The sequence below is a fragment of the Xyrauchen texanus genome, chromosome 17 (genome assembly GCF_025860055.1).
Source record: "Xyrauchen texanus isolate HMW12.3.18 chromosome 17, RBS_HiC_50CHRs, whole genome shotgun sequence".
In the NCBI taxonomy this organism is placed as follows: domain Eukaryota; kingdom Metazoa; phylum Chordata; class Actinopteri; order Cypriniformes; family Catostomidae; genus Xyrauchen; species Xyrauchen texanus.
Window position 1 is genome coordinate 23,549,746 of NC_068292.1, and position 17,515 is coordinate 23,567,260.

General features: G+C 38.5%; 2 protein-coding genes across 4 annotated transcripts; one reads left to right on the forward strand and one right to left on the reverse strand.

Moving 5' to 3' along the window:
* Positions 1–1,281: 1,281 nt before the first annotated feature.
* On the reverse strand, positions 1,282–12,979 carry LOC127658152 (tripartite motif-containing protein 46-like). Of its 3 annotated transcripts, none has more exons than XM_052147277.1 (13): positions 12,787–12,979; positions 12,626–12,687; positions 10,207–10,462; positions 8,771–8,921; positions 7,977–8,175; positions 7,539–7,685; positions 7,161–7,256; positions 6,490–6,743; positions 6,192–6,313; positions 4,764–5,111; positions 3,796–4,025; positions 3,620–3,687; positions 1,282–2,372 (listed from the first exon to the last, which is right to left on the reverse strand). In XM_052147277.1, the coding sequence occupies exons 2-13, from the start codon at positions 12,683–12,685 to the stop codon at positions 1,982–1,984; spliced, it is 2,322 nt and encodes a 773-aa protein (XP_052003237.1). In that variant the 5' UTR covers positions 12,686–12,687; positions 12,787–12,979; the 3' UTR covers positions 1,282–1,981. The 3 variants fall into 3 exon arrangements, 2 of the variants coding, with proteins under 2 accessions (XP_052003237.1, XP_052003238.1); XM_052147278.1 differs by having other exon boundaries at positions 12,862–12,972; XR_007972366.1 differs by having other exon boundaries at positions 2,291–2,372; positions 3,620–3,683; positions 12,626–12,979.
* A 381-nt stretch (positions 12,980–13,360) lies between these two features.
* On the forward strand, positions 13,361–17,260 carry LOC127658254 (keratinocyte-associated protein 2-like). Its single transcript, XM_052147454.1, has 5 exons — positions 13,361–13,483; positions 14,419–14,573; positions 14,722–14,785; positions 15,182–15,248; positions 16,858–17,260. The coding sequence occupies exons 1-5, from the start codon at positions 13,480–13,482 to the stop codon at positions 16,973–16,975; spliced, it is 408 nt and encodes a 135-aa protein (XP_052003414.1). The 5' UTR covers positions 13,361–13,479; the 3' UTR covers positions 16,976–17,260.
* The last annotated feature ends 255 nt before the right edge of the window (positions 17,261–17,515 follow it).

Here is a 17,515-nt window from a genome sequence, read left to right on the forward strand (position 1 = left end):
CGACCACAACATTGCCATGGTTAAGTTCTCGCAGTGAGAACAAGAACCATCAACAAATGCTGCCTCAGTGTGATCACGGCCCAGACACACGAGGCACCGTTTATGACCATCAGGAGATATCGACCTCATCCAGGAACTACACAGGGGCTGAAAGGCATCTTTAAAAACACGCGTCAGGACATTCAACGCCTGCTGTGTGTGCTCTTTAGAGAAATTATCTCTTTTAGAAAAATATTCTCTTTTTAGAAGCACTGTCATAGCACCCAGGGGCAAAGCTGCTCTGTTGTGCAGAAAAGAAGCAAGCCGCTGATACGCACCATAGATCCAACAGCCACGCTCTGCAGAGGTGAGTGGAACAGATGTGATCTCAGCTCACTGATCACACAACTGCTCGGCTCTGAAGAAGAAATCCGAATGAAATTATGCACGATTCCCTCCTTTACAACCATATGTCCGGGGGAGGGACATGCAAATTCTGTCTGCCAATTTCTCATTGGCCTTTTTTCAAGTTCAAAGGTAACCGAGGCCTTCAAGAAAGTCCCCAAGTGTCGTTCATTCGACACAACGTCGAGTGAGCGTCAGACGGGGAACAGTAGTGTTTTGGAGATTGACATTCAAATGGGTGAGAGGGGTATTTAAGCAGGCACCTTTAGGGATCTCAAACACGCAAGACTAACCAGCAACTCAGTTTCTTTCATTACACAGTCACAGTCATTCTTTTATAGTACAATCTAATCACTTTCTGGATGCTTCATTCAGCACTGTTTTGACCCGAACAAACCAAACAAACAAGGTCTCTATGCACAGGACGTGGACTGACATCAACACATATGTCCAAAGGTTTTGAAACTCTGATCACCAGGACAGTCGACCACTGCAGTAAACATCTAGATGTCATCAAGCCTTATCAAATTTAGATAATTTGCAAAGTGATCAAATTTCAAGGCATTCCTTTAAAAAGCACATACATTGTTGTTGAATGAAATCAAGGTCTATTTACTCATTTTATTGCACCCATATTGGGTGGTTCACATGCTAAAAATGATGGAAAACAAGTTTGTAAATATTGAGGAATCATTTGTTTTTAGGGCTGTGAATCTAATTAACTGCATAAATATTGGCTGAGAAAGCCCTTCAAATAACAATAACTCATACAATAAAGCATACATTATAATGATTAAGTAATTATACATTGTTATAATTAAATAATTATAATGAATTTATATATTTTTTTAAATAATTCAGATAATTATAATGCAATAAATTATTGTGGCTGTTGAGTAAAGCATTAAAAATAATACAAAACAAAAAGTGTCTTTAGAAGGCAATATATTGTTTATTTAAATATTATTTTCTCATAAGGTTATCATTGGCTTAAAGTTCAAAGCAATCTATTTTGCAATTTAATTCTTCAATCTGTCTTATATTTATTATAAGGTCTTTTTAAGAAGATATATATAAATGTATACAGGCATCAGACGGACACTTTTGTTGCGTCTTACTTTGGATGTGTCACATCACAAATGCAGCATTTTAAGATTGCTGTGTCAAGTAAAATGTAGTTTGAACAATGTTTTAACATGTTTATTTATTATTATTTTTATTTGAATTAATCTCACTGTATTAATGCGTTAAATTGACAGCCCTATTTGCTTTAATAAAAACTTTGAAAATGAATTGTTTAAGACTAAACTTTTATCATCCTGCATCATGAATATAAGTAAACCTGATTTACATTTTCATTGTTTTGTCTTCAGTCAAAATAAAAACAAATGATTCCTCATTATTTAATACTGACCTACATGTTGTTAGCATCCATAACCACAAAAGATATATTTTCCTTTGATATTAAGTGAATCTTAATATAAAGTATCAATGCATCAGTAGCTATGAAATAAGCAGGTAAACAAACAACATCAATAGAAAATGATCAAATAAAATTAGCTTAAAGGTGCTGAGTAGACTGCTTTCATAGTTTGTTTCAGTGAGTGAGATCAGTGGGACGTGTTTGGATGGTTACTCGTCTCGGGGGATTTTGCTCCACAGTGCGATTGGCTATTAGCTCCTGCAGCTGCAGAGCCCCTCCGCCAATGAAACAGAAGGCTGGGCAAACGGGGGCGGAGCAATCAACAGTTCCCTCCCACAGCACTCTCAGAGAGTGTGCATCATAGAAAGTGAGCCGCCCCTTCTCAAAATCCAGACACAGTCCTAGGCGAGGTGGCAGAGGAGCAGTGAGGGGGCCAGTAGAAGAGTTAGATGCCCCACACTTGGGCAGTAAGATCTTTCCCATGCCCATTGTGAGGAAACAGAATGGAGGAGGACAGTCCTGAGCATCTTCAGCCCCACTGTCATGACCACTGTCTGGATCATACCTACAGAGAGGAATAGTGGTAAAAGACAGAAACAGATGATAAAATTCTTGCTTATGTTAATTGTACATTATTTTGTGCTTATAAAGTAATCTTAAAGACCCTGTGAAATGACTTGAGAAGCAAATTTCTTTGGCATAGTTCCTGTTGAAATTGGAAATTTGGGTGGTACAGTACATATCTAAGGGTTCATCCCTCTTTTCAAATAACCAATAGGCTTTAGTTTTGACCGGCGCCAGAAATTAAGAGGGGCTTGGGGCAAATTGCCCCTAAAATTAAAATCTGTGTGCACCTTTATGTAAAATTACTTTTCTGACACTGGTTACAACACAGCCATGAACCAATGCGTTGTTGAATAGCATTCCAAAAAGCAAGGCGATGTTGATACAATGTTGATTTTTCATCATCATTTTGGTTGTTTTAAATTTCAATGTTGTTTCAACAAATGTGATGTAGAATCAACATCAAATTCTAACACTGATTCAATTATGTTTTTTTGTTAAATAAACAAGTGTTATACATATAGTAGAATCAACTTTAGATACTAACATTAATTAAAACATTTTTTTTTAAATTTCAGCATCGTTTCAATATAAACTGAGGGTGCAAAATTGATATAAAATTGATAAAAATCATATTGTAAAGTTAATTCAATGTTGACACATCAACATTGACTTAACATTGTTTCAATGCTTGTTTGATGTCTGGGATTCTTCCATATTTCTATTATCATTTCTGAATTACGCATCATTAAAAGTAAGAATAATACGGGGGCCTGGGTAGCTCAGCAAGTAAAGACAATGATTACCACCCCTGGAGTCATGAGTTTGAATCCAGGGTGTGCTGAGTGACTCCAGTCAGGTCTCTTAAGCAACCAAACTGGCCCGGTTGCCAGGGTGGGTAGGTGCGTCATGTGAGTTGTGCATGGATGCTGCGTAGAATAGCATGAAGCCTCCGCAGTAACACACTCAACAAGCCACGTGATAAAATTCACAGATTGACACCTCAGAAGTCAAATATCAGTGCTGTACAACCTGAGTCATCAGTTATATGGTTTTGTTTTTCCAGAAGATACATTTTAAAAGCGTGTAACCAACTATAGCAAATAATTGGTAAAAGTGTATTTTGCCAGCATATACATGGCTTCAACGTTAATAGATAGGACTACTGTAAAAGTCACAAAACTCTTATTTTAATTTCATGGGGTCTTTAAGTTAATCAGCTCATGAAAGTTCACCATTCTTCCTCACCGTGGACTTGCCATGTCTTGCGGAAGATGGAACCACTCCTGCAGTTTTGCTTCTAAACCCACTCCTACCTACACAAATACAAAACACAACTCTGTCTGGAAATAAACCTATACCTATACTTTTACTATTTTTTATGTAAAATACAGTATATATTGGCTAATCAGCTGCATGTTCACCTTGACCAGGTAGGATCCAGGCTCAACTGAGCATGCCCAGTAATGACGTCCCTGTGTGATGGAAACATCAGCAACAAGGAGGTCAGAGGTGAGGTGACATGAGGTAAGGGCCCGATCAGCAGCCTGTAAAAGAGTCAGTCCAGGTACACTCCGGGCATACGTCTGTCCTTTGCCCAGAGCCACCCGCTCGGCATGCAGGCCCCAGCGAGAATCCAGGCAGAATGACAACACTGAGATTGAGGAATGAGGGAAGAGAGAAGTGGAGGAGAATAAGGGTGAGCAAGGAAGGATGTTGAAGGGTTGGCAAGGCCAGGCCGCAAGGAGGAAGAACACAAAATAAAAAGAAGTTGTGGGAATTAGATATAGGGTAAGACAACATATAATAAAGGAGGACAGAAGGGGAGAGAGTTAGGGAATATGCATGGAAGCGAGAAAAGGGAAATAAATGAGATGGGAAATTTGGAAGAGAGAGGAAAAACAAAGAGGACAGCATACATATTCCAGGATTCTAGGATTCAGAGGAGATCAAGCAGCTGATATATTCCAGTTAAATAGGAATACAAGTCAAAGAAATCGCAGAAGGGGTAAAGAAAGGTGGAGAACGAGGGGGAACACAAGGAGAAATTGTTTAGAGAAAAGAACAAAAACATGTTGTGAAACATGTGTCAAAGTGTTGTGGCTATGTACTAAGAAATATCCAAGTGATAAGCAACACATAACTGTATAAGACAAACATTCTGAGGATGGATGAATGGATAGATGGATGAATGTAAGAATTAGAAAATTAGAAGAAATGAATAGCAAAAAGTAGAATGAGTAGATAGGGTGCAAACTGAAATTGAAACATTCTGAAACTTGAGGGGAATAAACGTTTGTATAAATCACATTTTGAGGCGTTAACTTGAGTATGAGAACAAAATACTATGAATTTGTGTCTTTTTGTATGTTTGTGTGCAGATGTGTCTTACCTGGTGCAGGTGGTGTGTGTAGATATACCTCCTCACTGTACTCTCCAAAGCCTGCCTTATTACAGCCTCTAACTCTCAGGACATACACACTGTCCATTTCTAGCTTGTCAATCACTGCACTAGTCCCACCCACATCATCCAGACGCTGCCATGGACAGTGTGTGCCATTAGATCCTGGGCCTCCCTCAGACCGGACTCTGCCCCATAATGCCCCAGCTCCACCCACTTTTCTCTGATACTCTACTGAGTAGTGCCAGGCCGGGGCAGAGTCCTGTGGAAGGCGCCAGCACAAATAAAGCTGGTCATAGGCCAGTGTCTTTTGAGTGTCAATCACAGGAGCCAATGGGGCTGTAGACAGAAAAGTGAGGGGCTGGGTTAGAACTGGATTCAGATCAGAACATAAATAAGTCCAAAACTTAACTAGAAACATAAAACAAATCTACCACGACAGTAGACATTTGGAAGCTGTAAGTCTAACTTCAGTTATTTTAAGGTATTCTAACATAATTATAGCCATAATTGTTCATATTTGGCAATTTGTTTCAATAACATGAAATTCAGTTGAAGTATTTAACATAAATGGATGATAAAATATTGTTAAAATATGCACTCATTAAGGTAAACCATTAACCTTTAAAGGGATATTTGACCCAAAAATGTAAAATCTCTCATCATTTACTTACCCTCATGCCATCCCAGATGTGTTTGATTTTCTTTCTTCTGCAGAACACAAATAAAGATTTTTTAAAAGAATATTTCTCTGTTGGTCCACATAATGCAAGTGAATGGTGACCAGGACTTTTAAGGCCCAAAAAGCAGTATAAAAGCAATCCATAAGACTCCAGTGGTTAAATCCATATCTTAAGAAGTTATATGATATGAGTGGTTGAGAAACAGATAAATATTTAAGTCCTTTTTTTTAAACTGTAAAACATTCACTTCCACACCAGAAGGTGGAAGTGACTTTCATTTTCACATTCAGCCACAAACTGGTTGGGGCTGGTCAAATGTGCAGATTGATAGTAAATAAGGATTTATATATTGATCTGTTTCTCACACACACCTATCAAATTGCTTCAGAAGACATGGATTTAACCACTGGAGTCTGGATCTTCTGAGGTCTGGCCACCATTCACTTGAATTATGAGGACCAACAGAGCTAATATATTCTTCTAAAAGTCTCCATTTGTGTTCAGTAGAAGAAAGTCATACACATGGGATGGCATGAGGGTGAGTATATCATGAGAAAAGTTTCAATTTTGGGTGAACTATCCCTGTAATTAAAACAAGTGAATACATGAAAATGGTTTAAATGCGTGATCATTTAACTTTTCAATTACCAGAATACTATAATTGGTCTAGAGCAGAAATCCAAGCTATTTATGAACAGTCCACATATGTTTTTGGAAATTAAGTTGTTATAAAAACCTTGTATAAAGTTCATGCTGCTAAACACTTTCAGCTCTCTGGAGGCGTCCAGCTGAAAGTGTCGGAACGAAGGATCAGCATACAGAGAGAAATGCTGAATATGTTCTATTGCTTTCACCAGTCTGAGGGAAAGAAAGAACAACACAAGTGTAACTTAACATTCCAGCATTTACTTTGTTTGACTAATCACAATTGTTTCTTTGGAAACACAGAATACGCTATTGTGGTATTCTAACTTCAAATATAAATAGACTTATGCAAAATAGCAGCAGCACACACCCACAACATACACACTAACCTGTTGTGTGTGACTCTGGCAGCCTGCACAAAGCAGGGTTGGTCAGTTTCTTTAAGCAACTCCTGAGTGTATGTGAGTAGTCCAGCATTTTCCATAAGACTCTGTTTTTCTGAGAGCTGAGCATTCAGAACCCCTGCCCGCTGTGCTCGAGCCCCCTCCAGCGACATGGCCAATGCCCCCTGACGCTCTGCCAGCACCCCACGCAATTCACTCACACACTGATTCAACTGCTCCTTAGCCACTGCGCTGTTCACCTGAAGAGAGAAATAAAGAAGAAAGATATTGAAGAAGACAAAATAGAAAAGGGGAAGGCAAGGCAAGTGTTTCTATATAGCACATTTACTGTACTGTATATAGTAAAGCTCAATTGTAACTCAAAGTGGTTTACATAGGTATAGTAAAGAAAAAGTGAAATAAAGGCTTATACAAATCAATTGTAAAATCATTTAATAACATGACAACGAATAAGGAAATGAAAAAATGAAAAAAAAAAAAATGTATAATATTAACTAAAAAGGAAAGCAAAGGTATAATAAAATATCATAAGGGAGTAGCAAAAGGAAAGATATTCATCAAACAGAAGCATGTAGTGTAGTCGTTTGGGTCTAATACCCAGATGGACAAATGTTTTACAAACACTGACTGTAAAATTGAAAACCGATGCAGTCTACCTCAGTCTGAGCAATGCCACTCTCTACTTGGGTGATCTGTGCCTGTACAGCATCCTGATTGGCCAAGATGTAGTTCATCTCTTTGGTGATTTTCTCCTGTGAGTACACAATAATGAGAATGATGAGTTAAATTAAACACAGACATATCATAGAGATTTTTTACATTGCCAAACCATCGAAAACATTTTTTTCCCACTTTTACCTTGATCATATAGATCTGTGTGGTGCTAAACTAAATATTATGCAAAATAACAATTCTAAACTAAAAAGACTGAATGATGAGCTCGATGAGCTATAAACTATGATGCTGATGGTCTAAAAACTGGTGCTACTTAAAGATAAGAGATCAATGGTTTGGTAAAGGTTTAGAGCAGATACCTTTAGAGTTTGGTAGGCCAATGCAATGGGCATGATCTTGTGGCCACTATGGGAACGGCGCAGCTTACAAAGTGGGCACAACAGTTGCTGGCATGATCTACAGTAAAACTGCAACTTCTCATGCTCATGTTCCACACACACTAATACCTGTACGTGCGTGTGAGAGAGAGGTAGAAAGAGAGATAAAGAAATATAGTGAGCAGGCGAATTTTTGAAACTGTAATGGTTTATGAAAATCTTTCCTTTCATGCTGTGGAAATGGAAAATATTACTATATTAATAACATGGGGTTATTTCCTTTTCTCTAACACTTCAAAAAGGCCTAAAATGTCTTTAGATTCTATCTTTCTGCATAATCAACCAATCCACAATTCTGGGCCAGAGTACAATTGCCCATCAGTGGCTATCCACTCCCAGAATGGACCTGTGTGCTTTTACCTTGGGTCTGAAGCTGTGTGTAGGGAGGATATGTTCGTGTTGGGCTCGTGGTGTTCCCCAGGGGTGGTACAGTTTAAAGCACTCATTACAGAAGTTGGACCTGCAGTCAGCGCAACCTTTGGTGGCCTCCAGAGCCTGAGGAGGCTTGCAGAACTGGCACATAACTGCCATGCTGCCAAGACTCACAGTCTGCCTGTACCTGCATAAATAAAGAGAGAGATATGTCATCATTCAAACTAAATGACAGTTTGAGAAATGTATAGCTCTGGTTATGTCTATACCGTATGTGTTTATTTGCAGGGCCGGTGCCTGGAGAGTTTCTAACTTTGACGGCATTCGGGTCCTTGAATAACACATAACGTGCGTGTAAGGGCAGCCGATTAACTTTTTTGTGCCCTATGCAGAGGGAGCAGCAGCCCTGTCAGTGTGCGTGTTTGATGTATCCAATTGTAGCTTTAGCTAAGCTATACAAAGACGGCATGAAACAAAAAACATTAGCACTTTGCTTAGATTCAGCTCCACCGACCTAGAAATGTGATTTGATTGATCAGCATAGCTTGTGAGACTATTCAAAGAGTTGTCAGTCCCTATGGTATTGTGCCTATGAATAGGTTCAGAAAATTTAATCTGGTATTCGAAACAAGCAGAACAACATTTCTGTGTCTAGCAATATAGGAATCCAATTTCAATGTGGCTCTAATAAAAAAGTTTAAATCTGCAGTGATTAAAAGCAGAGCTCAGCAATTCTCTGTAGAAGTGTTTTCTGTGCATTTTAGTGTGCGAGAGAGAGAGACCTCTCAACGATGCGCTCCAGTGTGAGGTTTCTGAGACAGTCTGCAAGCCCTCTCTCTCCCAGCTCCACATCCTTTCCGCAGGTGGGACAGGGGAACTGCATGATCACAGGAGGGGTGTCTTTACGTCTGCGTCCTGGATGTGTCCCACATACTGCACTCACATACACATAGATAGAGAGAGAGAGATACGATAGAGAGATAGAAAAAGAACCTTCCAGCACTAAAGCTTCTTTAAGCCCCCATAAATCTAAGCCAGGAAGAAGAAAGAAAAAGCTAATCAATGCAGAAAAAGTTCAGAGGAACTGTGTGTGCTGCTGACACATTCAGAATTAGCCCATCACAGCAGCTGCAACATTTAAAAACACACGCACCTGCGAAACGCAGCACAGATGCAATACATCTGCTTCACTACAGTAACAGGCCTTCTGACTCAAACATAAATGCACAACCATACATTTACATCTGCACAAAACAGAAACCATGCTACAGTCAATCATTGCCCAGCTGAAAAGATTAGTATTGCTTTGCCAAGGAAATGCAGATTCATCCAGCTACACTCAAACAATTTCAGGTTTACATAATCGGTTTACAGAATCCTCCCTTGTTCATATGACTACAAAAATGCATTTAACCAAGTGAACTTGAGTTGTTTCAATGAAAAAAATTATTGTGTTTCTTGTTAATTGTGTTTGGAGATTGCTGATTTTTTTTTAAAAATTGGTGAACTGGGCGGATGACCCATAGGGAGAGTAAAAGTTAAAGTTAAGCATTGTGTGTTTTGTGCAAGATGAAGATAAAGTTTTGTTATGTTGAGATTTAGAAGTATTTCTGTTATGTTGGAGTTTAAGGGCGTTACAGTTATGGTGAAGAGTGGATCTTAGGTTGAGAACAGGTATAGTACATGTTTAACATGTTATTACTCTTTTCATTGAGCGGTTGCTGTGCTAACCAAAGCATAGTCACCAAACTGTACTCTGTTGTGCTTTACACCAGCATATATTTAGCATGCTAACTTTGTCTAATTTTGTTGGGTTTACCCAATTCAGTTAGGTTCCCTCTATACAAAGAATCTGAGTTAAGATGACATGGGCATTTTAAGTTCATATAACTTATTTCAAACATGTGGTACCACTGTTGACGACTGAATTGAGTTCAGCCAAAAACATATTTTTTTGAGTGTACAGTATGCTGGTTCACCACCTACACCAGCACCAAACCAGCTTAAACCAACCTTGACCAGCATGGAAATTCATGCTGGTCTAAACTGGTCTTTTTAGAAGTAAACAGTGAGGCTATAATGTGGCATCATGATGTTATCATTTGAAACCCTCCAGTCTCTAAGATGAAGTCACTCTTGAATGATTATTGCAGTGATGACTTTAGAGAATGATGTCATCATAGTGTAACTAACAGTCTGTACTAATAAACACACAAACCTGTTCTGATCACTCGGTCCAGGCGATCTGTTTTGGGCGGAGGTCTACGTGTCTGTCGGGGAGAGCGCATGTTGGGACTGGAGGTCGGAGTGTTGGGCTCTGGGGGGAGCTCAGGTTGAGGGTAGCCCCTCTGAACCAAAACCTCTGCTGCACACAGCACGCACACACTGTGTAGACATGGCAACACAATTGGCTGCTTCACCATCCCCTCGCACACTGGGCAATGCAATTCTCTCTCTATACTCTTCATATTGGACTATAAAAACAGAGAGAGAGAGAGAGAGAGAGAGAGAGAGAGAGAGAGAGAGCGAGAGATCACACAGAAGGTCACACAAGGAGTTGTCTGGTTAAAAATACATGGTTAACGCAGTGTGTAGGCGGCAAAGATATTTTCCTATACATAATAGATTATATAGATATTTACACATGTAGACCATAATTATCTTCCCTGCTGTGTTTCAGAGGTTTGAATGAGAATTAGAATATTAGTTCTGTTAAGAATAACTATATTTTAGACTCAATGTACAGCGGCTGATACACACCATGGATGGACATAGGCAAGTTTACACACAACAGTTAAAATAATGACTGCAATATAAATTATAGGAGTTGATTAAAACACTGGGTTAGTTGTAACAGCACATGTTCCAGAAATCAGGGTCAGGCTAGATTCATGCTGTTACTAGAGCACATACCTACTGTGGTGCAAATGTCACATATGCATTTTTGAAGCTATACACTACTAGATTTTAAAGCAAATAAAATAAAACATAAACCCTCTGAGGTGAGAAAGTACCATAAATCTTTGAGTAATACTGGTCTAATTTACATTTAAATTAACGTATACAAGAATTGTGTTATGGACTGAGTCAGCAGGAGGTAAAGTGTATTTTAGGTTAGTCAGTATGAACGTGACACTTGTTTTTCATTATGTTTAAGATCGTGAGAAAGTTTGCATAGTAGGACAATGATCAGGCCCATATATAAATGTCAGAAACACCAACCCAACACAGACAAACAGTCGTTGTTCTTCTGCATTCAATATTTGAACCTGTCCTGTTCTTATTGCAAATAACCTTGTGTTCCTGCTTTGTAATCACAGATCTTAAAGGACTGGCACATGTATCTACTTTTTAGTCACAAATTAAGAACTCTTTAGGTCATTTGTGCATTGAGGAATGTATTAAAATGTGTTAGCCATCCTTGAACTTGGTTTATCCAAGAGGCATGTGCATTGCAAAGCAAGCATTTAACGTGACAAGATGTAAAGGAGCATCACTTCTCAAACACAACAAACAAGCTGGCTTCAGTTATAAAAAAAATAAATTCACAGAATAATGATAAATCTTGTTGGTTTAAATTTCATACTCCCACTCAGAATCAAATGTCAAGTGAGAAATTGTAACTTTCCATACCCTACATCAATCAGATAACAACCACATAATTCTACAGTAGTGGCTAAAGAATTATATATTTACATGAAGGGCTATTCCATAATATAAGTCCTAATAAAACTATAATCTTGATAATTTGACAAAAGGGTCCACCCAGTACAGCAAAGATTTATCCCACAATTGACAGCATATCAATATTATACTGATATAAAGCTATTCAAATCGTTAAAATATGTCAATCTGTCTTCAATTCCTCACTTGTATGATGTAGTTTGTCCAGTGATTGCATGTTCCCCCCTCGCAGGCGTTTCCCACTGAGGGCCTCCTGCCTGACTCCTGCGCGCGGCCTCAGCGTGCTCTCATCCTGTATCTATGGCAACACGCACCATGTCGCGCGACAGCAGCTCATAAAAATATCTTATTTTCCTTCCCTTAAATTCTAAAGCCCCTGTCATCTTTCCTTTAACTAGGTCTTTCGTGACAATTAAACCAAAGGTTACTTTGCATCAGTATCGGCTGTGTAAATAATTTGCAACGTATGCGTCAAGCAAATCAAACACCATTTTTAACGTTGGCTAAATGCGCCAAAATATTCGACAATATACCCAATTACTGAGTCAAAACGGGATTTCAGTGATGTATTACAGAATTAAGAACCATTGCAAGGGGAAAACAGCCATGGCCTAGACGAGCTTGGGCTTCAGAAGCTGGAAGAGGTGGACCTGGAAAATGATCAACCAGACTCAGTTTCTCCATACAGGTGTAATTCGTACATTATCAAACAAATTATATGCTCTAAATAAATGGTTCGTTTGCAAACAACGCTTAGTTTATCTAGGTTGCTCTATTTAAGCTTATAGCTATTAGAGTTTGTGCTTTAAAACGATTCTACATTTTCCAGAGACAGGAGGCGCATTCGTGGGCAATAAACCACATTGTTAAATGAAAACCTGCAGGCAAATCACATGTAATGTGGAAAAATACGGTACTGATCATGACGATGATGATGATGCAAATATACTTACGCTTATGCGCACGAGAGTGTCCATAATGGATGTGAAGGTTTGCAACTCCGCATCTGCCATCGCTGGAACAATAACGGGTGTTAAATTAATGTTAAATGAAATACACGGTTATTATTCAGTCCCCATTTCTCTTTGTCTGTGGTTTCTATAAAACAACTAACCGTTTATAAGATCTGGGCACGACGAATTCAAAAGAAAACGAGGTATCTGCAAGTGATATAGATAGGAAGACAGACCTTTACGTATTACTGATGTTATGAGGATCTAGCATATTTGAGAGGTCCAGTTTAACGCTATCCATGCTGATTCCGAGCTTTTTTCAACGGTGCTTGCTGTGGTCTATTCTAACGGATATTGAGCCATAGGCTACATGTGAGCGATGGATGTTGTTCTGAGGTGCTCAGGGAGAGAGCAGCAGAGAGCATGCGTAGACTATTGGATGCTGAGAGGACAGCCGTTCTTGAACTAAATATGTGTATCTGTTTTCTATATCGTAACTGATACTATGGTCAACATAATATAATATAATATAATATAATATAATATAATATAATATAATATAATATAATATAATATAATATAATATATAAAAGGATGAGTCTACAGTGTAGAATTGTCTAGAGTGTAGAGTGTAGAATTCAAATCAGAATCTTGACCCCTTGCGCTTTTTAAACGCATAGCAGAGGAATGTGTTGCACTCTCCTCTGTCCAACAGATGGAGCTCGAGTGTTTATTCACGGGGGGAGTTGGCACAGTTTTTACTCTTTAGCTGAACGTCATCTCTATTCTGCTCTGGCTGGGATTGAACATAGAAGAGCGTGGAATCTGTTCATTTTATTTGACCGGTGTTGATTATGGGTGAGTTTTGCTTGTGCATTACGCAGCCAAGATAAATCCATTTCTAACGTTTATTATGGAAGCATGATCATAAACAGTGACAAAATAGTAGCCCTTTAGCGTGGTAGGAGAAGTTCTACCACTATGCCAAATAGATACCTACTAAAGGTCGTAATCTTAATTTTCGTGTGTACATTTATTGAAAGTTGAAATGTATTTTCGGGTGTGCATTTATTGAAAGTTGAAATTTGTTTATTTGTTTCGTGTCTTTGTGGTTTAAAAGCAATCACTGAATAGCATTTAGCTCGCACCTTAATGTGCTATTTAACGTTGTTCAATATTTTATTTGAATTTTCGCAGCAATCTTACAATAAATCTAAATAATAATAATAATAAAACAACCGCACATGTTTATTTGTTTGTTTTTTTTTTGTAAAGAGAAAGTGGAGGAAAATTATAGTTGCAGTGTGTGTTTCCAGACGGAACATATCGAAGCGCGGACACTGACGTGTCCCAGTTCTTGTATATTTTCGTAATTCTCTCATGATAACATTTTCATTTTTCGTTTATGGCTTAGTGTTTGCCATTGTCTTTGAAATTTTATAAATTTGTAGTCTGTGAAATTGTAGATGAATATGTAATGTTACTTCATCTGCATGATCTCCGGTCCCCAATAAGAAGTATTCCGTAATGAACACTTGTCCATAGCGGAACCAATTGTAACACTATCTGTCAAGACGTACAACACTCTGTCATAATTCTAAAACACACACATATATATATATATATATATATATATATATATATATATATATATATATATATATATATATATATATATTAGTGTTTTTGTTGTGTCTTTTAAACAGCAAAACATCTTTGCTAACCTAGTGCTATGACACAGTTTTATCATTCTCCCTCCTCCACCCTCTGTCTCTGTCTTTCTATTCTCATAGCGGTGAACACAAGTACATCCTTGGTGTTGTCCAGTCTGCTGTCAGTGCTGGTGTTTGCTGGAATGCAGATGTTCAGTCGGCAGCTGGGCTCATCAGAGTGGCTGACCATCGTGGGGGGCTTCCTGGGCTCTGTGCTCTTCATTTGCTCTCTCACTGTATCCTTCTGCTGCTTTCTCATGTGCACATTCCCAAATTATCATCATACTTTTTGACCACATTTGTTTAACATTATCTTAGTTTTGGCATAGATACTTTGTGTTTGTACATTTGTTTGCGGTTTTAGTTCTTAACCTGCAATTACAGGCTTTCAATAATCTGGAAAACCTCATCTTCGGCAAAGGCTTCCAAGCCAAAATCTTCCCAGAGAGTAAGTGTCACAGTATGCACACAGACTGTGCAAATAACAGAATCATTTTGTAATACTGCTGTTGTTGTTTGTATCCTCCTCATTTATACAAATAATATAATCATGAGAGTTCAAGGTTTTAACAATGGCCAGAGTTTAACAATGGACCATTATAACCTCAGAATTTCTGACTGAGAACAAGGAGCGCATTGCTCGTGCCTCAAGAACTCTGAGTCTTGTGGTGCGGCTAGCGTTCGCAATGTCTCGTTCCCTTTGTCTCAGGGAACCGAGGTTACGTACATACCCGAGACGTTCCCTTATGACTTAAGTCCACACATTTTAATAGACAACTGAAATTAGATTTAAAATAATATTTAATTTGGCACTCGACTGAACATTTTTTTCACTCTCTCTTAGTTCTCTTGTGCCTGTGCCTCTCTCTGTTTGCATCTGGTTTGGTGCATCGCGTGTGTGTGACGACATGGTGAGTATCAAAGAGAAAATAATGAATACATCATAACAGGTGTATTCATATTCAATTCTGTTCCTTTCCCGCTTTTACACTTCTATCTGAAATTTTCAAATGATCCTGAAGACCTTGGGTGCTTCTCATTTCAAACATTGTGCATCCTCATTTCCTCATTATGCAAACTTCTACTACATAGTATCCCAAAAATAGTAAATGGAATAGGGCTTAAATCTTAGTATTAATAAAAGAGTAGGCAAGAAATGCACAGATGGACTACTATTTCTGGCAAAATTCTTAATTGAGGATCCATTGGACACTTTAAGGTTCAAGTGTGTTTGATTAGGATTGGAGCTAAAGGACAATGGCGCTCCAGAAACAGAATTGACCCTTTGCTAAGCCCCGCCTTAAAAGCACTTCTGACCAATCCTGTCTTAGCAACTGTTGCCCTGCCGCCATTACTCTGAGACGGTTTGCTACTTTCCAATGGCAGCCTATGGAAGTAATGTGTGTTTGAGTATTTGTTTTTTCTCCCCAATTTGGAATGCTCAATTCCCAAAGCGCGCTCAGTCCTCGTGGTGGCGTAGTGGCTCTCCTCAATCCAGGTTGTGGAGGATGAATCTCCATTCCCTCCGCGTCTGAGACCATCAGTCCGCGCATCTTATTACATGGCTTGTTGAGCGCGTTACCGAAGAGTTAGAACCACATTATAATGACCAAGAGGAGGATAACCCTACGTGACTCTACCCACCCTAGCAACTGGGCCAATTAGTTGCTTTGGAAGCCTGGCTGGAGTCACTAGGCACACCCTGGATTCGAACTTGCGACTCCAATTGTGGTAGTCAGCATCTTTACTCGCTGAGCTACCCATGCCGCCCTGTGTTTGAGTAGTTTTAAGCGAGCAGGATTTTATCAAAATAATAAAAAATGTTAAACATGTTGTTGCCGGGTCATTTGTAATAGTGACACGAGTTACCCACAGAGGATACATGCAGTGTTTTTCTTAAACTGTGTCAGCCCTCATTCCCAAATGAACATATGACATCTACAACGACACCTACATTTGCTCCAAGGTAAATTAAAGCTAATAACAGAATGTTAATTTATTTATATATTGATTGAAGTCATAGTAAAAATGATACAGATACAGTAAATAAACAGTTCACAGAATCAAAAGGAGTGTGTTATAAGCAGTCCGGTTCACTTACGCTATTGTTATTGGATGTGTAATCGCTATTAAATGAAGTTTTTACCTTTTCTAGTGATTGTAATAATAGTTTGCCTTGATTCTGATTCTGACAAAAAACTTTAGATAAATATGCATTACAGTGTCACTCTTCATACCAGCCCACATAAAAATATTATCCATTCCGTTTATCAGAATATTTTGCCAAAAACTGCGTCGTTCACAGCAATTTCCCATTCATTCGTAAGGGGAGTTCTGCAGAGCTTGTCAGAGCGAGTAACTGTAACCAAGCGGGCAGAGCTTAGAGAAGAGTCAATTGAATAGCTCTGTAAAACAGGAATTTTTTACCATTGCTACCTGTTTGGTGGATTCACCATCAAATTGGTGAAATATACGTTCTCTAACTGTTTAATTCTTCTTTCTCTGTCCTCTCCTATATAGCCTGATCTTCTCTATCTTTGCACTGTACTACATCAACAAAGTGTCAGCAGCCCTGTACCAAGCAGCTCCCATTCAACCTCTTGCCAAACCCACTAGCAAGGGCAAAAGGAAGAACTGAAGCACTTACTGGCGTTCCGTTGGCGTTCCGTTATGGTCTCCAGTCACCCATTAAACCACCAGAAAGTTGTATGATCATGATACAATATCCAATGTTTTTGCCAACAGTTTTTTTTTTGTTTGTTTTTTTTTGTTTCATTCCATGAACATTGTAAAGATAACTGAAAAATCTTTGGTCTTACGAGCAATAGATGAGTAATTTTTTATTTAATTTTTTTTCTGCTCATGTATTATTTTTGTTAAAGTTTGTTATTAAAAGATGACAAAATAAAATCTTGTCTTTTTCAGGCAATTGTTGCTTCTGCTGTTTTCTATGCTGGCACTGTCAGATTAATCTTATGTTAGTTTATTGAAAAGGAAATCAAACAGAAAGGGCAGAAAAATGTCATTTTAATTATCTGTAACACTGTTAATGTGTGTAACAATGCCTAAGGGGTCACTTCTTCCTAAGACTTTCCTGGTTCTGGCCCTGCACATAACATCAGTGTCTACTTTCAACTGTACTTAACCTACAGTAGTAGTCCTTAAAGTTTAAACAGCC